Consider the following 22,370-nt stretch of genomic DNA (forward strand, 5'->3'; position numbering starts at 1 on the left):
AGGTTCAAACATCTTCTACTCACTTGTTGTTACGGCGAGCTTATTAGTATAGCATTCCACTAATTTAACTGCTCACAGTTCCTTAACACTGACACCATAGTCCAGGGGCACCAGGTTCAGAAGTACCAAAAAAGCTAATACACTGTTTTCCAGCAAAGCTGAAACCACTGTCCAGCAAATACCCAAATCAACCCCATGGCAAACACCAGGACCCTGAACAGAAAGAATTTGATAGCGCATCCTAATGAATCAGAACAGATCAAACTATAATCTACCCACTACTGATTCATAGCAACAAAACAATGGCCATTTAGAAGCAAGCAACTGCTATCGAATGCTGCAATGTATTTTTTTAACCTAAACATCATTAAAGATCAGTATATTGCATAATATTGCAGCCATATTTCATACAAGTAACAAACCAGATCACTATATTGAAGCCCAGAAAATCAGAAACAACAACAAGAAGGCCACCATCTGATGTTCCATTTCGATACTTGCATAGAGAGCATTTGAGAGTTGGGACATGAACATAGCAGACTTAGTTCTCCCACATTTATTATATCGATCCGTCAACAAATAGATATATAGTCAGGAACTTGACAGAAAATAGACGCCATGATCCTGCATGGAGTTGTAGTTCGATAGCCATCATAGCCTTCAAAATCTCAACAGTGCGCAGTAGCAAACACCCAGTGAGTAAGATCAGATCTGCTCTGCAGCATCATTCTGAAGGAAATAGCCACACTGGAGAGTGGTCTTCTACATGTCCTTCAAAAGGCAACGATTTGGCAGAAAAGGGTCTCATCTTACCATCTCTCATGTTGTACACAAATCTATCACTTGGGCTCCAATATTCAGGAACAAAGTAGATAAGATCCCTTCAACTCCATCATGCAGACTGGCAGGAAACGACTTGGAGCTGCCTGAGCCAACGAAGATGGAATCGCCGTTGAAGCTGCGGATCCTGGTGAGTCCATAAGGGTTTTTGCTGACGTCCAGTGCAAACACTTCAACTTTAATAATTTTCGACGAACGCCGGAGGCGGCAGTTCGCTCCCCGCGTCCAATCCTGGCTTCTTAAGGGGCATTTCGTCGAACGCCTCACCTGCACAGGACGCCGGCGGGGTGTTAGCCTATGATGTTCAGTGTCGGATCCGCAGGGGGTGCTGCAGCATCCCTTCAGCCCAAGAAAATCCATACATAGTTAGTCATTTAGTATTCAAGTTAGTACATGTTTAGTCAATAAAGTACGAATTAGTCCCCTTTGCACTAATCCTAGATCCGCCCCTTCAACTGATTTTCGCGGTCGACAACCACCCGTGGCACCGGGAACCGCCCGCCGCTACGCGATAGGCCATACAGGAGAGCGCGGATTCACCAGTGGCGTCTTCGCCGGAATCCATCGCCGGCGGCGACCGGCGGCGCGACCAGGAACGAGGAACGAGAGGCGAGAGGCGAACGGTCGTGTGTTCGGTTGCAGTTGCAGGTGTTCTGTTGTTCTTCAGATCGGAGATGGGAAAGTGGAGTTTGTGGGCTGGGCCTCGTCTGGCCTGCTGCCCTGCTGGGCTGGCTTTCCAACCCATCCATCACGGCTCAATCCACAAAGGAAAAAATTGAGAACAGTAATACTATGTAAAAATGCTGTTTAAGAAAAAAAATCTAACGAGGTAAAAGTGAGATTTGAGATGTTGAGACAAAGATGAAATGAATCTATCGGATACATTTTCCATGCAATGTAATTGCAACTATATATAGGATTAAAACACCAACACAATGCCAAAATAAGCCTACACTAACGTTTTTTATGAAGTCCAAACTCAGTATACATTATTAGAAGAAAGAAAAAGACAATTCGTTGTGAATATACATTTGTCCTTTTACCAATGTTATAAGAATGGTAGTAAATCCATATGACTTACAGAAAACAATAAAGTCGTATCATGAAGACTAAATCTGACAACAGGCATCCATATTCCAGTAATCCATATCAGACTCAGAAAGTCCAAATCTGTCAGTGGCCAAGTTCAAAATACCATGCATTCCAAGTAACAATTTTATGCCTCGCAGATCCATGTATTCAAACTAAACTGCCCAGAAACACCAAAAACACCCTGTAACCATGAACTACAAGAGAAATTAATGTGCAGGCATAGCAATATAATACTATCCAGCAAATCTGACTATCATTTGTTCATATAGATAGGAAGTATAGGAACTAAAGACTCCCCCACAAGAGCAAATGCACAAACAATCCACATATAGGAAGTTGAACACAAATTAAATACCAGTGAGTTTACAGCTAAGAACAACCACCGGAATCTGACACTGTTAAAGAAAACAGCACAGTTGTTTTGAGTGCTTGATTAAAAAAAAACGCCATGGCACCTGGCCCCAATCAGCATCAGTGCTTTGTACGTTGAGAACATTAGGATCAGAGCAGTTCATTCAGGAGAAAATAACCATGTCGCAGACATCAGTCCGCCATCTGCTGCCCAAAATTTGACCTCTGATCCATGTGCAGCAACTGGTGCCATCGTACCATCTTTCATGCTGTACACAAATTTTTCAGGGCAGAGGTTACCATCTATGAAATATATAAGATCTTCTCCAACTCCATCATGACACGAACGAAATGACTTGCTGCTGCACGGACTGATGAAGATGCAGTCTCCATCCAAGTTCTGGATCTCGGTGAATCTGACAGGGTTTGTGCTCAAGTCTGCCTCAAATATTCTAACCTCATCAATCATGTGCCCATATTCAGTACCACCAGAGTATGTAGCAACTATTATTAGTTTTCCACGCCACTCTACTATGCTAAAGTCTCGTTATAATTATCTGTGACCTCAGGCAGTTCGAATATAAAAAGCTCAACACGAGAAACTATCATCCCAATGTTATCTTCAGAGATTTCGAAGGCAAAGAGGTCTATGGTGAATTCGCTGCTGCTGAGCATGTAGAGCTTCCCCTGGCAGAAGACAACATCCATGAACTCAGTGATGCAGTCACCATCACATATGCACCACGACTTCATCCCAGATTGCCAGAAAGCAAGCTTAGCTGCACTCTTGATGATTGAGATGCCAACCGCAACACACCTGAAGCCAGAGTCAGGTGAAGTGGACAAGACGACCTTGCAGAACGACATCACACACTGTGTGGCGTTGATCGCGCAATTCACCACGCCAGAGCCATTGACGATCGGGAGAGACCAGCTGTAGGCATCGACGTGGCGGGCGCCTGCAGACGGAGGCGGGAGACGGACAACATCCCGGGAGAAAGCTTTCATCAAGAAGCACCGGAGGTCACCAAAGTAGCGACCTTTGTTGAGCTTCACGCCCACGAGCCAGCCCTGGAACGAGCCCACGCAGCGGACGCTGCCAGCCGACCCCGTCTCCCTCTCCGGCAGCGGCACGCGGAGGCGCGCCCCCGTCAGGGTCCCTTCGGCGCAGAAGCTGGCGAACGAGAAGTCGGACAGCACGAGCAGGGGCAGGGGCGGCGGCGGCTGGCGGTGGAAGCGCGCCGCGGCGCGCCACGCGCGGCAGACGGAGCGCAGCCTGGCGCGCTCCTCGACGGGGGGGAGGTGGCCGACCACGACGCCGAGGATGTCCGCCGGGAGGTCCGCCCACGGCCGGTTCTGCGCCTCCTGCGCCTCGTCGGACCTTCGTGCCTCGGAAGCCGGGGCGCATTTCGTCGAACACTCTGCGCCGCTGCCGCTGCCGCCGCCGTCGCCAGCGACCGTGACGCCTTGCTCCCCTTGCGGACGCAAACAGGTAGAGGCGCGTGCTGAGCATGGTCAGCTGAGGTTCCTGCCCCGGAATCCATGGCTGCCGCCCGGGTAGCGCTGGGACTCCTCGCCTCGGGGAGAAGAGGCGCCTCTTGCTCCACGGGTACCACCGCTTCCGTGGGCTGCTAGACCGAGTCCGAGGCTGAGTACTCCCAACTTCCAAGCCCCAGAGATTGATCTGGTCTGACTCCGACATGTGGGGCCACTACTAAAACGGGAAGGAGTCGGAGCCACCATTTTGACCCCGACCGCCTTATGGTTCCAGCCTCTAATGCTCCAGTCGTGGACCTATTTTTGACATACATGTTTGGTAGGGCTTCAATTGGAATCGTAGGAGAAGTTGGAGTTGGAGCTTCAATCTGATATTATCTTAATATTGATGATGTACTTTGTTATTCAATTCTTTAGCCACTGCAAGGTTCCGGTCAGAGATCATGTGTCTTTGTTACTTCCGCAAAAAATTTAGCACATAGTCTTACCTTATAAGAAAAAAGAATGTAGTATACATATTTTTTAAAAAAAGAAAAGGATTGTGGGGGGTTTAAGGGTAAAAGGACACAAAAGAGGTTATTCATATAGGCAATGAAATTTTTGTAACCACCGCAATATTTCAGTGAAAATAGTTTGGACAGGACGCGCTGTAAACGTCTTTGTGTATATATGTTTTTTTAATAAAGAAAGTGATCCGGCCTCAACATTCAGACAAGGTGAATGCCTACAATGTCTGTATGTGCCCGCATGTTTAAGTCTGAATCTGAACATTTTTTTTCTCTTTTGTTGCATATTTGGTTATCGAGGAATGTACATTTTTTGTGAAGAAATGCACATAGTAGCCGGCTACTTGTTCTAAGGTAAACTTGCAGTGTTTCTTGTACAAGAAGAGGTCAAAGTATGATCAAGGAATATCATCCTTTCCTCATCATTTCCATAAGAATAAATTGCACCCACCATACAACAACTTGTTAGGTGGGTGTAGATTAGTCCAACAATTTGTAAATACACCATCTAGTACAATATCTGACACGTAGGTGCAGATTGGTCCAACAACTTGTAAAATGCTCAAGTGTAGTCCAATAATTTGACATGTAGGTGCGGATTGGTCCAAGAACATGTAAAATGCTCAAATTAGTGAAATAAATTGTTAAATTGGTGCACCCCTAGTCTTAATGTTATAACAAGCAATATATTTGCTAATACCGGGCCAGAGTATATTCTCGTTAGAACAAGTTATTGAACATTATTTGATCATTGATATTCGTTTCGCAAGGGTAATGTATTAGAACCTTCAGTGTTTCAGAAATTAATGTTATGTCTTCGTATTAATTCTTTTTTAATACAATGATTGAATTTTAATTAGAAATATTTAATTTTATATTTAATATTGATAAGTTCACCCTTACTGATTTTACATTTTGATTATATGCATTTTTGTTCAGCTAAAAAAAACTAATATATTAATACATACTAACAAATATTTTTTTAAATCACATGTACTTGTTTAAAAAGTAAAATAAGCTAAAATAGCTCTATGGTTGTTGAATATATGAGTAGAAGCGCAGAAGAAACCTAAGGTCAGAGGATCTCTCTTCTGGACTTTAGTCTTTTGGAAATGCTAATAACATAATTCTAAAATTTGATTCAATTTTAATTAATGAACAAATAAGTTATGTACACAATTGAGAAGTACAAATAGGTCACGATCAACAAATTTTATTGACAAAAAAGTAAGAACTATTGATTGGAAGAAAATTCACATGTACATCTACTTTGCTTAATACGTTGCTGTTGTAACATTTGAACCATAGATGCTCCAATTTGTAAAGTTATTGAACTAAATTGAGCATTTTACTACACCCACTTGTCAAGTTATTGTATTAAACTGAACATTTTATAAGTTGTTAGATTAATTTTACCCACCCGATAAGTTATTGTACTAGATTCAGCAGTGTTGGACTAATCTGCACCCACCTGACAAGTTGTTGTATAGTGTGTGCAATTAAATCTTTCCGTAAATTCTTTGTAGTTGATTCGGCCATCCTGTTAATTTAGTGGCGTTAACGATTAAATATTTTAAAATGCAACTATTTAGTGGGAAGAATATGATCTTGTCTTTATGAACTTCAGCGGTACTGGAGTACTTCCTTCGTTTTAAATTATAGATTATTTTAATTTTTTAGGTTTATAGAGGTAGATATACTATATTTAGGTACATATAAATATTTATGTATCTAGAAAAATTAAAACAATTATAATTCGGAACGGAGGAACGCTTGCCTGGTCATCGTACTCTCTCCATGGCTTGCTCCAATCCGTCCTCTGTTACGTACCTTCAGGTGGGCCGGTGTGCGGAGCCGGGTCAGACAGGTGGAGCTATCTTGGGCCGAAATATGTTGGGCTGGGTTTTGGGTCCGGTTAGCAAAGAATGGTTTCCCATGGTTTCTTTTGTTACTAATTTGAATGGATTTCAAATTTAAAAAGGTATTTTTGTACCACCGAAACTTCATGAAATTCATAGAAAAAAATCAATTATGCACATGGTCGTGTTTGATGCATAGTTTTCAAAAATTAAAATTTGATTTTGAAATGGTTTTTCTATAACTCACACGAACAATTTTTAAGTTTTAGTAAAATTCTAAAAGGTTCAAATTTTAGTAGTTTTAAATTCTGGAAAAAATAATTGTGTTACAAATTCGTTGTGAATATACCATTTGTCAAAAGGGCCTCTAGCCTAGTGGTTAGAGCACCTGAATAGTACCCAGCATGCTTGGATTTGACTTCTCGTGGGAGCAAATTAAATGGGTCTGAAATAAAAAATTATAAAAAAATACCCCTACTGACTTTGGTAAAACAAACCATTTGTCAACTTTTTAATCATATTATAAGAGCAGTAGTTCATCCTTATTTCTATATATTTGAAAATATAAAAGCAACAAAGTTTCATGTATACCATATCAGAGTCAGAAATTTCATATTTATCAGTGGCTAGGTAGAAATTTCCATGGAATCAATTTATTCCAAAATCTTCTATTTGACTGTAGTCTAATCAACCTTAGAGGTATTGGAGCTCCACGAACTCAACCGTCCAGAAAGCATAAAAAACACTGGAACCATGAATTGCAAGAGAAGTTATAACGTGCAGCAAATGTGAAAACCATTCCTCATGTAGATACTTACATAGGAACTGAAAACTCCCCCAACAAGTGCCAAAGCACTAAAATGTCTCGTAGGAACTTGAAAACAGTTTAAGCACACACAAGTTTACTACTAAAAAAATCACCTGAATCAGACATAAAACAATAGCACACTTGTTTTAGCTCTCAGAATTACAATTAACATTATGACGCCTGGCCCCAATCAAGCATTGGTGCTTCGTACAATAAGACTCAGTAGGATCACAGAAACAGAGCTGATCTGCAGAAGTTTATTCAGGAGGAAATAGCCATGTTGGATGCTTCAGTATGCCATCTGGCGTCCGAAGCTTGTCCTTTGGTATGCCTTCAGCAAACGGTGCCATTGTACCATCTCTCGTGTTGTACACAAACTTATAAAAAGGGCGGGCATTTTTATCAGGGGGGAGGTAACCATCAATGAAGTAGACAAGATCAGCTTCAACTCCATCATAATGACACGAACGGAATGACTCGCAGCTGCATGGGCTGATGAAGATGCAGTCCCCATCCAAGCTCCTGATCTCTGTGAATCTGACAGGGTCTGTGCTCAAGTGCGCCTCGAATACCCTAACCTCAACAATTCTCTGCCAAACGTCGTCATCCTCGGCCGTGTATGTCGCAACTATCAACAGCTTTCCACGCCACTCTACTATGCTCCAATTCTGGTGATATCCATCAGTGACTTCAGGCCATTCGATTTCGCGACACTCAACACGAGAAACCATGAGGCCGCTGTCGTCGTCGTCTTCGGAGAGCTCAAGGGAAAAGAGGTCTGTGGTGAGGTCGCTGCAACTGAGCATGTAGAGCTTTCCCTGGATGAAGATGACGTCGGTGAACTTACTGACACAGCTGCCGTAGCACACGCACCATGACTCCATTCCAGGTCGCCAGAGAGCAAGCTTAGTGGTGCCCTCGGCCATGGAGATGGCAGCCACGACACAACCGGTGCCCGACTCGGGCGAAGATGACAGGATCACCTTGCGAAAAGACATCACACACTGGGCGGCATTGATCGCGCAATTCATGTTCATCTCCATACCAGAGCCGCCATTGGCGATGGGGAGAGACATGCTGTGTTCGTCGGCGGGGTGGGTGGCTGCGGAAGGAGGCGGGAGAGGGACGACATCCTGGGAGAAGGCGTTCATCAAGAAGCACCGGAGGTCACCACCACCAAAGTCACGGCTTTTGTCGCGCTCCACGGCCACGAGCCATCCCTCGATCGAGCCCACGCAGCGCACGCCGCCAGCCTCCACCGTCTCCGTCTCCGTCTCCGTCTCCGGCAGCGGGACGCGGAGGCGCGCGCCCGTCAAGATCCCATCCGCTCTGAAGCTGGCGAACGAGAAGTCGGCCAGCACGAGCAGGGGCAGCGGCGGCGGCGGCCGGCGGTGGAGGCGCGCCGCGGCGCGCCACGCGTGGCAGACCGAGCGCAGCCTGGCGCGGTCCTCCACGAGGGCGAGGCGGGCGACCACGACGCCGAGGATGTCCGCCGGGAGGTCCGCCCACGGCCGGTGCTGCGTCTCCAACGCCGAGGATGTCCGCCCACGGCCGGGTGTCTCGGAAGCCGCGGGGTCCGTGACGCACTTCGTCGAACACCTTGGCTGTGCCACCGCCGCCGGAGGTAGAGGTGCTTGACGGGTCTGATCAGCTGAGGCCCCTTCCCCGGAGTTCATGGCCGCCGGACAGCGCCGTGGCGCCGGTTGCTCCACGCCTCACGGTTGAATCCTCTTCTATGGAGATGGATGCTAAGGCTGAGTCGGTGAGCTTTGACTTGCGGGCTTCCAACTTGCTAATTGAGAATTTAGAGAGTTAGAGGTTGACTTTGAGGGCTTTCAAGACCTGTTCAATTTATCGAGAATTTTTTTTCTTAGCATATTTCTAATTTTTGAAGTACTGCAATTTGCTAAGAAAAGGTCCTTGCAATATGCAGGTTGCAAGTATTTTAACCTCACCTCCCACACTCAAACAATTGGGATTTTATTAACATGCCATATTGCCACCCGATGGCTCTCTTTCTTGCTTAGTCCTCTAAGAGTTAGTTGTTTATGTGAGCTTTCTAATAATTATGAGAAGTGAATCCAGTGATCAAAGTATGTATGACTTTTTGGACATACACAAGCAAGAAGCAAGCTAATTAATTGGCCTGTCCGAAATATCATGTGTAGTTGACCTGAGGCATAGTATTGCTTTCTAGTTGATTCTGATAGCAGTGCTGGTTCATGGGAGGGCCAAAGCAAAACTAAAGCTCAACCAATGATAGTTCTTAGGACTTATTTCATTGAAATAGCTAATTTTCATTTTGTGAATAGGCAGGGCAACTGTCCCACGTCTCATTGGTCAGAGTGCTCAACAAGCGAAGATTAAGTTGGTCAACTCTTTAATTGAATTGATATGTTACTAGCAAATTAAAATACCTGTGCGTTGCTACGGTGAAATGTCACTATATTTTTAAAATTTATAAAGTTTTCAATTTTTATTATACTCAATGGATGTTTACACGTTTGTTAAAAAATCAATACTCAAATACTCATTACATTTCTATCTTTTTAATTATTAGTTTACTTTTCGGTTGATCTCAAGTTTTACTTTGCTAGTTATTTCTAAATCCAAACTCAACCAAACCAGCTGCAAGCTGCAGGAGTACATCGAAGCAAACACGGTTCAAACCGGTCAACGGTCATAGACCCACTGGTTGACTTCCTAAACTGATGTGCCACCTGCTGGCCTATCCTGTTTCTTTTGCACCCACTGGTCTTCGACAAATTATATTTATATGTTTCAAATCAAATAAAAATATTAAAAATAATAATATTACAAATACAAAATAAAAATTGATAAAACGTAAAAAGAATGTTAGTTTCATAATAGACTTTAGAAAAGATTGGTGAGCACAACGGGACCAAAGCTTATTGACCCCGGCCTATTTCTAGTGGTTTGCAGCGACAGGCTTTTCCATCCAACGGCTCACGATGATGAATTCGCAGCTCTAATTTATTCGGTGCACAAGTCATCGCGTCCAACCTCGACATGATCGATCATCATCACCATCTCCTAAATAAACAACGCCCGTCGTCACACGCACAAACCAACAACCACTTCTTCCTCCTCCAGACGACGACCAAGAACATCTAGCCGGTTGGTCGAGCTGCAAGCTCAGCAGCTCGCAGTATAGCAGCATCAGGCCATGCCGACCCCAAGGAAACTCAGCACCGCGTCCCTCGCTGCAAAACAGGCTCTCGGATTCGACCCCGGTGAAGGCGCACTCCCGTGGGATGTCGTCGGGGAGAAGCTCGCCGAGCTCCTGCACTTCCTTGCCTTCGCGGCCCAGGCATTGGTGGCCGAGCTCCGGGAGCACGCCGCGTCGCTCCTCGCCGCACTGGCAGCACTCGCCGTCGCGTTCCCTGCCACGGTTGCCAAGCGCCCGGTCGACCTGGCGGATGGGGAATCTCTGATTCCCAATCGTGTGGTGGGTGGTAAGCAGCATTGAGGAGTCGAGGGTGGAGCTGGGGAGGTGGGCTAGGTGTGGGCGCGGCCGATTTGGTGGAGGCGGTCGGAGCTTCGATGAATCGACCCAGAGGTAGAGGTGCTCGGTGGCTTGGCTATGGAGGCGTGGGGAAGGAGGAGGAGGCTGGGCTGGGGTTTAATGCTCGGGGATGCTGATCAAAGGGAGGAGGTGGGCTGGCCGCTGTAGGGCGTCGTGGCCGGAGGCTGGCCGTTGTGGCGAAGGGCCGGACGCTGACGCTGACGCCGACACTGACGGACGATTTCGGTTTAACCTCCCCCCACCCCCAGCGGTGGACGGAAAGAGACAGGGTGCGCCCGTAGAGGAGTAGATGGAGATCGGAGACTATGACTGCTGGTTGATTACCAAAAACTTGAGGAGTTTTTTTGCAAAATATCCACGATAGTTGACGGTTGAAAGAAACATCCTCTCTTTAATATTAGGTATAGATTACTAGTATTTACTAAAAAAATTTGTAAACTATCTATATTTCCTTTTGTGAATAGGCAACAACTGTCGTACAAACATCTATGGGCCTAAATGTGGAGTTGGAAATTGAGACGCATCCGACATGGAGACCATGGCCCAGGACGACATAGTCTACGTGGAAAGACAGGAACTAGGATTAGGAAAATAGTCATTGTAATAAGAGTAGAACTCCTCTAGTCGTATCCAACTATTATTCTTGTAACTAACCGACCTGTAACCCTACCCCCGGCAATATAAGGTGAGGAAGGGACCCCCTCCAAAGCAATTCAATCCAACCAACACACAGGACGTAGGGTATTACGCAATCTAGCAGTGCAAACCTGTCTAAATCATGTGTCTACATGCTGTGGCGGAACCACCCAAATTAACCTGACTAAAATGCACTTAAGTCGCCTGACACGCGATCATGCACTTTAAGTAAGTCAACTTGGTCGACCGTCGGATTTCATCCGATAAACCACTTACTCAGGATTGAGAAGCATTGCTCACACGAAGGTGAGTGGGCACAGAGATTACAACATTCCCATTACATTGACATAGTTCAACAACTTATTACATAAGAGTTTTCGAAATTCAAACAAGTTTGCAAGGTGATAAACAACGAAGATGTAAAGCAAGCGGAAGCTAAACGTCGATACACGATATCATGACAAAGCCGATCATGACATCAATGATCCCTGCCCTCGCTGTCCGAGGAGGGATCCCACTCGACTGTCCAGCCCGGAGGGAGCTGGGTAGGCCAAGTGGTGCCAGCAGCCACACTATCGACATTACCTGAAAAGTTTAGCCACAACAAGGCTGAGCAACTAATACTCAGCAAGACTGACCCAACAGGTGATGGCTAATTCACCAACTCCTAGATATGCAAGGCTTTTTAGCTGTGGGTTTGTTTTGCCAAAAGCGTCTACAGTTGGTCCTTACTTTCAATATTTTAGCTCAAGTTCTAAGTTCAGATTAGCAGCTTATACTAAGCAAGCATTGTTTCCAAACAATTAAAGAACAAGCATCAAGATTAAATCATAATCATGTTCCATCTTTACTCAGTGCAGAATAGCGATCAAGCAGTCCCAAACTGTGAGAGGCAGATGAATTGATTCGAATTTATTAACCATGCATGGCGAACCTAATCTCACGACATCCCCGCACCACGAAGGGTCGCTTCATTTGTCAGCCGTCCCCATCGATCCCTTAGGCACGTGTCAGGGCCAACTTCCTTTGGCATGCAACGCTCCATAGTCCCGGCCTCTGCCGTACTATGACCGCACTTGCACCCACATGATGCACCATGGGAACGACGTTCCAAGGACAGCCGGGGGAGGGTATGACACGTCCTAGTTCAATCAGGTACTAGGCTTCCCTATCCCATACTAGGTATAAGATTAGTACTTTCAAACACTTGATCACGAACGCCGACACGTTTCAACCTTAGCAAGTTCATTGCTAGACAGACGGGGGAAACCACCACATCGAAACCATTCCCGGTCCCGTCCGTCATCCTTATAGTTGTAGTATAAGTAAATGAACAACTCCTATAACTCGCGAGTGACAGGCAATCACTCAACTTTTACCGAGTCCTATTTAGCACAGCAACTACTCAACCTTAGCAACTAGTGTTCAGATTCAAAGGTACTAAGTTCATGCATCTACGATTTCAATCAACTCCTACAAACATAAATGCACAATCATAAACATCAGCATATTGCATAAATTTAAAACAGGGAAGTATGCACCGGGGCTTGCCTTCAGGAAAAGTTAGCGGTTCCTCGGATCTTGATCTAGCTCAAGCTCAACTTCCGCGTGATGTAGCTCCGCTACGGTTTCCTTTTCCAACATAGGGGGGAGCTCGTAGGTTCCGTCGGCGATATTAGCTTCTACACAACATGCACATGCAAGAGTTAGATTTCTCCATGTTACACGAATGATGCAAGGCGTGACTTATTACAGGAAAGAAAGTTGTATTTTGGCCACATTCACCTAAACAAGGTTCTAACTTTCATTAACTTTGTAAAGTAAGGTGGGTTGTAGTTTAAACTCGAGGTTGACTTTGATGGCGATTGTGTACATATAGAATTCTTACAACTTAGAGTTGCATAAAGAAGGTGGGGGAGGGATCGTGTTTAGGTTTGTTCGGGGTTCACTTGGAGAGTTATTCACTTCTGAATGTTTTTATGTACCTCTTCCAAGAATTACCCATTAAGTGCATTAGGACTTATATTTCTTTTATTCTTTTAAACTGATTTCTTATCCAAAATGTGGTTCCACAAGCAAACAGCAACATATGACACTAAGAAAATTACAGCACCTTACTTATGTCATCACTGAGTTACTATAGAAATTTGGGATCCATTGGATTACCACAAAAAGAACTAAAAGTATTTTACCACCAAGGGTAGCATGCACTTAAACATTTTTATCTCAAAACCTACAGTGATTCTGAGGGTAAAATTTTAACAGTAGATTGAAGGTGTGTTACAGAGGCTTTGGTGAAATTTTCATGATTTTTCGAAAAGGCCATCTATTTCCCATATTTTTCTCCTATTTATCTTGCTCTATAAAGGAAGGTGGGTTTCTTTCTGACTCTGACCATACTCCAAATTTTTCCTACAAACTATACTTCAAAACTAAGCTACTCCAAGTGGTTTCATATTTTTCTCAGCTCTGGATTAAAACTTATGCAAAAAGGAAGATTTAACTCTAGATTTCAAATATAAGGTTAAACCAATGATTTAAAGTTCTACTCCAGGGCCCTAAGTATTTTTTTGAGCTTCTACACACTGAAGCATACACCACAGAGATGGATTTACCTTTTTAGTATTTTTCCTCAATTTACTATGATTTAAAAGGCCTAAAGAAGAAATAAAACTATAGGATATTATTTCTAACAGTAACATGGGCAAACTTATTTTTGTATGAAACTAGACATTTCATTAAGTCCAAAAAAAGTGGTTTGGCATTTTTCTAATTTTTCTACTATTTACTAGGCATTTTCAAAATTTCCTCTATTTTCTGCCAATTTTTATTAATTAACCGAAACACATTTGCATCGGGGCCCTTCAATCTTTTCGATTTCACAACAATACCCTTGCGAACTTACATATAGGCCCTCAAAACTTTTTCTAATTACAACTAAGTCCCTGTACTTTGCACGGGAGCCCCTGGAAAGAACGGGGGAGACGCAATGTCGTCCCCGTGGTGCGCACGGCGGCGCCGGGTGGAAATCCCGACGATGCACCGGTGATCCTGGGGCAAAGGTTGGGCGGGGAGGAGCGCGTGCTCACCGGGGTTCGATTTGAGGGGTCTTGGGCGTCGGGGGAGGTCTTGCCGGGGCGGAACACGGACGGGGGTGGCTTGGGCTCGGCGGCGGCAGTGCAAGCGGTGTTCCGGCACACCGGCGGCTTTGGGAGTCCCACGAGCGGGCTCTGGAGCTCCACGTGGGCGCGGCGAAGTCGACGGTGGTGGCAGCAAGGAGCGGGGAGCAGCGGGGTGGAGGGTTCACCGGAGCTCGGTGGTGGCGTAGGGCTCAGGGGGCGACGGCGGTGCGAGCGAGCGGAGAGGGTTTGCGGGCGGGTGATGGCGGCCTTAAGTAGCTGGGGAAGAAGCGGGCGAGGAAGTTGGACTTGGGGCGTGGTCGGGATAAGAACGGGGGCGGGAGTGCGTGGGCGAGGTGGCCATTGGCCGGGGGTGCCATTGGCCGGAGAAGCGGAGCTCCGGGGATAGGATCCTTAGCGCATTGGGCGTGGGAGATAGGGTCGGGCAGGCGCGGTTTGTCCTAGAAGCTCACTCTTCGATAGATAATGTCCATTGAACCTGCGATACCAATGTTCCTCAAATGGTCTGAGGTGCCAATTACCTTCTCCAGGAAGGACCAATGGACTAGTTTCTCACACCCAGGACGGTATCCCCTCATCCTGGACCCAGTTGTTGCTGGCTCCAGACTTACTAAAGTACTCATCGACGACGATAGCGGTCTCAACGTTCTGTTCGCCAAGACACTAAAGAAGATGTGCCTCGATGTCTCCAATATGCTCACCCAAACAAACTCTTCGTTGTATGGGATCGTCTCGGGCAACGTAGCTGTACCCCTCGGACAGGTGGTTTTGCCCTTAACTATTCACAAGTCAATGTGATTTTGCGCTTGATCTTTGCATATTTGCCCCTGTTACCATTGATTAGGGGCAAAATCGCATTCACTTGTGAATAAATTAAGGGTAAAATCACAAAGTTGAAAAAACAAGAGTAAATTCACAATTACAATTCAATGCCTCCTAATATATATATATATAGGATAGTACTATTTGGTAACCTAGGTATGGAATAAACTATTCCGTACCCGAGTCACCCGCGGATCCGGCTCGCACCTTCCTGCCGGTTTTTTTTCTCCCGCTTCCCCCGTTTTTTTCCCCCACTTTTTCCTCAGAACATGCGTATTCGGTCGTGGGGGGTCCGTTCAGTTCCAGTAGCGGACGCCGCAGCTCGCCATTCGCTGCCGCCGTCTCTCGCCAACCCCCGCCGCCGCCGCCGCCGCCTCCCAGTGCTGTTCCCCCTCCCTGTCCTCGTTGCATTCTCGCTGCCGCTCCCCATCCGCAGCCACCGTCGCCTCTCCCCATCCGTAGCCGCTGCCGCCACTCGACATCGGAACTGGCCGCCTACAATCGCCATCCGCAGCCGCCGTCACCTAGCGGACGCTGCTGCTCGCCATTCGTTGCCGCCGCCGCTGCTCGACAACCGCCACCGCGTGATTCCGTTTGCGTTTGGATTCCTCGTCGTCCTCGGACTCCGACAACGACGAGCGGCCGCGCCCCTCGGCGCCCGCCGCCGAGGTCAAGCCCTCCTTCTCCGACTCCGCAGCTGCAGCGGCCGCCGAGGCTAAGGCCAAGGTGTTCCGCCTCTTCGGCCGCGAGCAGCCCATCCACAAGGCCCTCGGAGGAGGCAAACGTAAGGCTCTGCTTCATGCTCTGAATCACGCTGTTTTTTTAATGGTTTTGACTTGAAATCGGTAAATCGGATCTGGTTGCATGGGATCTGGACGGGATTGAAGCCTTGGGTTGCAGGTTAGATCTGATAGGTTTATGCCTTGGATTCAATGCAGCTTGATTGCATTGTGGTACACGATCTGATCTGTTGAGCTTGTTTGAAACTAGCCTTCCAATATTTTTTCAATTGTCTGGTAACAATAGAATTCTATTGCCTATTGCATTTGCAACTGCTTACATAGATGACGAGGATCCCTTGCTTATGAATGCTTTGTCGTTTGGGCCAGTGCATTTTGGAGGTGTTATATGTTCTTGTATGGGGGTCAATACTGTTGGGGTCTTTTGGTTGCTTTGCATTAAGATGGTGACAAATTGAAGTTTCTTACGAAAAGAATCGATCAACTGCTTTATTTCACATTGTGTTTGTCTAAAACATAAGGCCTTGCATTAGAGAGGTTGCGATACTATCTTATTGCACTGTGTCTTTGCACCTGATTGCATATTTACTTAAATGACAACCAGAGCACTCTTTGCTTGCAAACATTTTTCTTTGTGAAGTTAATTGTCTGTTGATTGAGCTATAATGGGAATTGTTTGACCTGATTTCCTGATTATCTATTATACCTGCCATATTCATATTGATTGCTGTTCTTTATTTTGCAGCTGCTGATGTATTGCTGTGGAGGAACAGGAACATCTCTGCTGGAGTACTTGATGGTGTCACTGCAATCTGGATCCTCTTTGAATGCCTTGGCTACCATCTTCTGACCTTCAATTGCCATGGTCTCATATTCTCTCTGGGTGTTCTCTTTCTCTGGTCTAACGCCTCCTCGTTCATCAACAAGTAAGATTTCAGCTTATTGTGATATACTGCACAGACTTAAAAGGATACAAAGTTTGTTCATCGCAAGTTACATGGATATAGAATTAGTTAATGATGTGAAATCCTGCCCTTCATTTCAGGTCTCCCCCACGGATCCCAGAGGTGATCATTCCTGAAGATCTGGTTGTCAACATTGCACTATCTACTCGCTATGAGATCAACAGGGCCTTTGTCAATCTTCGCCAGATTGCTCTTGGCCGGGACATAAAGAAGTTCCTTATGGTACGTCTACTATGTGATTGCCTGTGCTGATCACTGGTGCATGCTTCTTCTTTCCTGTAGCTAGTGTATGTATCCATTTTAGGATTATCTCGTATGAATGCAAACATACCCTATTATCTCGTATGAATGCAAACATACCCTCTTTCCTGTAGCTTTAGAAACGTTGGACATTATTCCTTTTTGACAAGGTTATACGCAGTTTTGAGCTCTTTCGTAAAATTGGAGATTATTCCTGAACTTTGCACTGCTCATTTTTCTTCAAAAACTTAAGCAGAGGCGAGCTTAATTGCCTAGTAAAGCCAGCCTGTCTGCCTGTGTTTATAATTTTATATCCATAAGAATGCTTCTGATTTCTCAGAGCTATATGTCATGCCAGTGTATTATCAGTTTGTCTTTTATCTTTGCTCCAAATCAATGCCATCACTGTTGTTTCTCGAATACTGGAAATACTCATTGGTGCAGAGACAAATTTTATTTTATTTTGAATCAGGATGCCGCAGCAGGTGGCAGTACCATGGAGATGAGGATGCGGAACAGTGGGTGTTCGCAGGGACGTACGCGGATGAGCTCTTTGAAAAAGAGGTCAGTGAATCTGGGTTCCTCCCAATGGTCGCAAACGATGATCCTCTCTTAATCACCTATCACACATGCCTTTATCTGTGACTATGGAACTAGCTGGCTCAATGCTACAATGGATAGAATGAAGATTTTATGTTCCCATGAGCCACATTGCATAAATTTGCAAGGTAATGTTGACTAAATTCTGTTCAAACATGAACCAAGATTTGAAAGGTTATAACTCTTTTGCTCCTATAATTTTGTAGGCATCCATGCTTTGGAGAAGAAGGTTGACTGCACTAGCTTATGAATTCCCTGACATTGAACTCATGTTACTTGCAGTTGGTTCAGCATGGAGTTTACAACCAAGGGATGGGCTACATGCAACCACAGGTTATGTATCCTACTTTTATTTGTTAGTGAAACAATGCTATAGTAAATCCCTGATACTAAACATGTCACAAAATTTCAAACACTACATTATTTCACTGGCAATTTTCTCCCTGTACACAATCAGTATCACAATGGGGATACCTGAAGGGCAAAAACTGAAGACAGAAGCAATTTATGGTGATCTTATTGTTCCCTGAATCCTTTTCTTTTGTTAGAGATTCTGTACACAGATAATTTGCCACATTAGTGCATTTTTATTTTCATGATAAACACAAATTTGCTACCTCTCCCTCTTAAAATCTGTATCTGTTTATCAAGGGAACCTAAGATGCATATTTAAGCTCCACAGCATGGCTCCTGCTTTTTTTTGTTCTGACAATTGCTTCATTCTCTCCTGTGGACTCCGGTGAGCTAGGGAAGTCTCTACATTGCTTCCGTGTTTATTGGCAGAAAACTGAAGGCACCTAAAAAGGGTGTTTTAACTTTTTGTTATGGCTACCACAGCATGGCTCCTGCCTTTTTTTTTCTGACAATTGCTTCATTCTCTCCTGTGGACTCCGGTGAGCTAGGGAAGTCTCTACATTGCTTCCGTGTTTATTGGCAGAAAACTGAAGGCACCTAAAAAGGGTGTTTTAACTTTTTGCTATGGCTACCTCTCAGATGTAAATTGGCTTCCAGGAGAATAGTTCACTTATAATGGTTTAGGGCTTGCTTTTGTCTGTATATTCAGAATGATTTGACCGTTGCTATTTTGACAGCCTTTTACATTCACATATCTGTATTATGAAGCATAAATATAATGTTAGTCCTGCTTGGTTGTCCCTCTCTTTTTTCTCTTTGCACCATTTTTATGCACATAGATAATTTTATGATCCATCTATTCATATTCTTGTTAAAAATTTTCATGCAGTTTTGGGTGCATTGAGTTTACACAAGGAGTGCATGTGGGACTCCTCTCATCCAGGGGGAGCTGCTAGACTATCAATAGCCATCGGTGTCTACATTATGTTCTACGAGTACTTTTGTTTTCATTTCTTAGCAATGTAACCGCCCATGCTGTAACCGTATGTTCCAAACTCTTTCTTCTTAAATGAAAGGCAGTGCTCCTGCCAATGTTTTGAAAAAACTGTGGAGCACCCTCCTGGAGTCCTTCCCAGTACAATGCAATCTTGTCCTGTCATGCTCGTGGGCACTTTGATTTTGCGATCTTCATCTGTTGAATGCTAAAAATTTCTCAGTGGAGGTTCTTATATGTTGGACATGTCGTGTCACAATAATTTCAACATGAGCTGGCAATCACAAAATCATTGTATTCAAATAGCAATATGTTTGTAGTTGAATTAATTGTCAGTGAAGCTGGGCAACATATGCTCACTCGGAAAAGGGTTTGAGCAGATGACAGTTGGTGCGGGAAGGTTATATGGTATCCAAGCTAATTGTCTGGTCAGCTGGCTGATTTGTTTATTGGTTTGAACCCAACGAATTGTTTAAAAGTTTATGCATCTGGCATTGCTCATCCACGAGACATAATTCTGAAGCTGGGATTCGCTCAGATATATATGCTAGTGCACAGCTGCAGCTGCTGATGGCGACCGGAAAACCAAGAGCTGCTGCGGACGGTCGTCCATCAGGATCAGGATTAGGATTAGACCAATTTTTGTTGCTTGCTTACACAATAATCATCAAGCTAACAAGCCAGCCAGCCAGCAAACCTCATCAGCATCAGTCGCTGTATCAAGTTGTTATTAATGGTATGGACCAGCACTAGAAGTATTCACAATCATGATGACGAAAACCCCTATCAATCTAGTAGCAGACAGACAACTCAATCATTCCAAACCCCAACCGGATTTCCTGACTTTTCAGCGCAACTACACAACATCGATCTTGCATACCCAGCAGCAGGCAGCAGCAAATAAAAAGGTCAACAAGCTTACCATTACAACTCAACACTTCTTCTCATGTTGATTGCTTCCCATTTGGACTTTAAAGCCATTTTCAGGACAAAACAAGACTTGAATCAACAGCTACTAGCTGTGCTTATCACATCAAGACATTGCATCTACCTGCTCTAATCGCTGCTATGCTAACCCCATCTATTGATCTTATTCACAGGCCAGCTTCGTGTCAAAGCTGGTCAAACATATGGCGAAGGCCTGGAAAGCCGACAGCGGGTACCGGTAGTCCATGGTGAACGTATCCTTTGCAACTTTGGCCGAATTGCAAGATCACCATGTCGTGGCTCGACGACGCCTATGGCTGCGGCGTCTGTCGAGCAGGAGGTGCCGAAGCCCCTGCTGCGGCTGCCTGTGCCGCAGAAGCTATCAGCTGGAAGTTCTTGACTGATGCCACCGTCACACGGCCACGGAAGTTGAGGCACCAGCATTGCAGCTGCTCGTGCCACCTCGACGCCTTGTTGCACAGAACCAGGGGCCTCTCCTTGTCTGCGTCGTCGTCGTCGTCGCCGCCTCGCTGATTTCCTCCGCCAAACTCCGAGTACCGACAACTGCTCAAGTCCATGGAGCTGTCTGCGATGGAGTACTTGGAGAAAGAAGTTGCTGTGCTGTGGAAGGACTCGTCGAATAACCTCGGGAGGAGCTCTTTCGGTTGCCCAGGCACAACACCGCCAGGCTCCCTGCTGGTCGGGGCGGCGTTCTCCGTCGGAGCAATGCCGGGCCTCAACGTCTTCTTCGAAGATCATGGCTGCGGCGGTTCCAATAGATGGCCGTGAGGTGGACGGCCTTTTAGCGCGGTTGTTGTCGCCTGTAAAAAAAAACTGACGAAGGGAAATTGGTCCATCGCGTGTGCGGGGGCTCGGGTACGGAATTCTTATTCCGTACCCTGGGTACCAAATAGCGGAGGCCTATATTATGTATGTATCTATATATGTATTTGTACATGAAATACCTCTAATTTTTTACCTTTGAAATCTAATAATTTGGTGAAGGGTTTTTTTAATGTTGAGCCATGCTGACACGGGCACGGTGTGCTCTCATGGGCCCATCGGGCCACCATATCAGCCCTTACTTCTGGGCCTAGGCCGCTACGTCAGTTCGTGGGCTAGCTCGACCTGGCACGATTACTATTTCGTGTTTCACTGTGCCGGGCCTAAACATGCTAGGCCAAACCGTGCCCGTGCTGGGCCAGGTTGAGCCACCCGTTTGGGCAGCTATACTTAATTATATTAATGGGTTAGTGGAGCACCTGCCTCAGCTAACCATTGGCGTGATAAATTCTTCCACGAGCCTCTCTTCCCAAGCAGCACCATAGCCTGAATCGAAGCAGAAAAGTATCAGTGGCAATCCAATGAGGATTGTTAGAAGAGTATCAATAGTGCAAGGCCCATGATGGCCCATGAGGCCATGAAGAGCTCGTCACCCTAGCGCCGCCTTCGCCGACTCCAGTGACCCTAGACCCGCCGCTACCACGCTAATTCGGTTGCTGTCTGCGCCCTGTTTGGGCCCTGGTCCATCGGTTTGATTCACTGATTATCTCCCCATTGTCGGCAAACCACCACCTCCTTGCGGGCCTTCTTGTGACTATCCCATAACTTTTTAAGCCCAGAGGCCATTAGAACCCCTTTAGCCCTATCCCGAATGGACCATGCTGTGGCTATAGCCGTTGCACGATAAGCAGTTGGCATATGTGAGGAGATGCACTGTTGGGTACTGTAGTGGCACTGTGATCACTCTACCTATCGGTACTGTGCATTACCATTGGCTGCTGTAACTCTTTTCATGATCTGGAAATGGATGGGCATTGCAGCGTGCAGTCCTTAACAACACTGGAACTGTGTATGTCCCGAACTAGCCGATGGGGGCTCCTAGGTAACAAAAGGAAGCTAGGTAACGTCATTAGCTTCAAAGTTCAATACGGTCTATCACCGTCATCTTCCTCCTGCCGCGCTTCATATTCCTCTTGTCACGCCTCCATCAACTGCCCACGGCTTCTCCCTCCTCTCCGGCGTTGCTCCCCTACCCCGTGGGATCTGCCTCCACTACCCCCTGCGGCGCTAACCGAGCCAAACTTGCCACCCTCCACTGCCCCCAGCCAACAGCTTCCCCATCATAGAGCCTCCCCCTCCCCCCCCCCCAATCCTGCTCAACGGATATCCAGCCCCGTCTAGCCGACGGTGATCCTATGCCACCTTACCTCCGCTGCTAGCCAAACCATCACTGCTGACGGGCATTCTTCCGCCGTCGATCTTCTCCTCTAAGTCCGATGGCCATTGGAGCCCAGAAAATCCTAACCCTAACTGCCATCGCCGCTGGCCTTGACGACCCAATTTTTGTGCCCCTGCCTGTATATGAGGCATATCGTGTACAGCTAAGAAAATAATTAGCAAATACTCCAGTACCGTGAGCAGGAGACACGGATCCGAGTAGGCGTGTTAC

At 45.8% G+C, this 22,370-nt stretch overlaps 2 protein-coding genes, 1 long non-coding RNA gene, 1 other non-coding gene and 1 pseudogene across 4 annotated transcripts; 1 reads left to right on the forward strand and 4 right to left on the reverse strand.

The window, feature by feature from the left end:
- Window positions 1–464: 464 nt before the first annotated feature.
- Window positions 465–1,579, reverse strand: LOC117866940 (uncharacterized). Its single transcript, XR_004643040.2, has 2 exons — window positions 1,234–1,579; window positions 465–1,107 (listed from the first exon to the last, which is right to left on the reverse strand). It is a non-coding gene; the product is annotated as an uncharacterized lncRNA (long non-coding RNA).
- Window positions 1,580–2,443: 864 nt separating this feature from the next.
- LOC117834515 (uncharacterized) lies at window positions 2,444–4,105 on the reverse strand. The gene is made up of 2 exons (XR_011899038.1): window positions 3,804–4,105; window positions 2,444–3,654 (listed from the first exon to the last, which is right to left on the reverse strand). It is a non-coding gene; the product is annotated as an uncharacterized protein (transcript).
- Window positions 4,106–6,932: 2,827 nt separating this feature from the next.
- LOC117834516 (uncharacterized) lies at window positions 6,933–8,738 on the reverse strand. The gene has a single exon (XM_072295579.1). The coding sequence runs from the start codon at window positions 8,627–8,629 to the stop codon at window positions 7,211–7,213; it is 1,419 nt and encodes a 472-aa protein (XP_072151680.1). The 5' UTR covers window positions 8,630–8,738; the 3' UTR covers window positions 6,933–7,210.
- A 6,951-nt stretch (window positions 8,739–15,689) lies between these two features.
- LOC117834517 (reticulon-like protein B1) lies at window positions 15,690–17,055 on the forward strand (the record flags this gene model as incomplete). Its single annotated transcript, XM_034714076.2, has 3 exons — window positions 15,690–15,882; window positions 16,584–16,764; window positions 16,884–17,055. Coding segments are annotated over 3 exons (546 nt in total), but the record flags the coding sequence as incomplete, so codon positions are not given.
- Window positions 17,056–19,899: 2,844 nt separating this feature from the next.
- Window positions 19,900–21,736, reverse strand: LOC117834518 (tubby-like F-box protein 7; annotated as a pseudogene).
- Window positions 21,737–22,370: the final 634 nt, after the last annotated feature.

This window comes from Setaria viridis, chromosome 8 (assembly GCF_005286985.2).
Source record: "Setaria viridis chromosome 8, Setaria_viridis_v4.0, whole genome shotgun sequence".
NCBI classification, from domain to species: domain Eukaryota; kingdom Viridiplantae; phylum Streptophyta; class Magnoliopsida; order Poales; family Poaceae; genus Setaria; species Setaria viridis.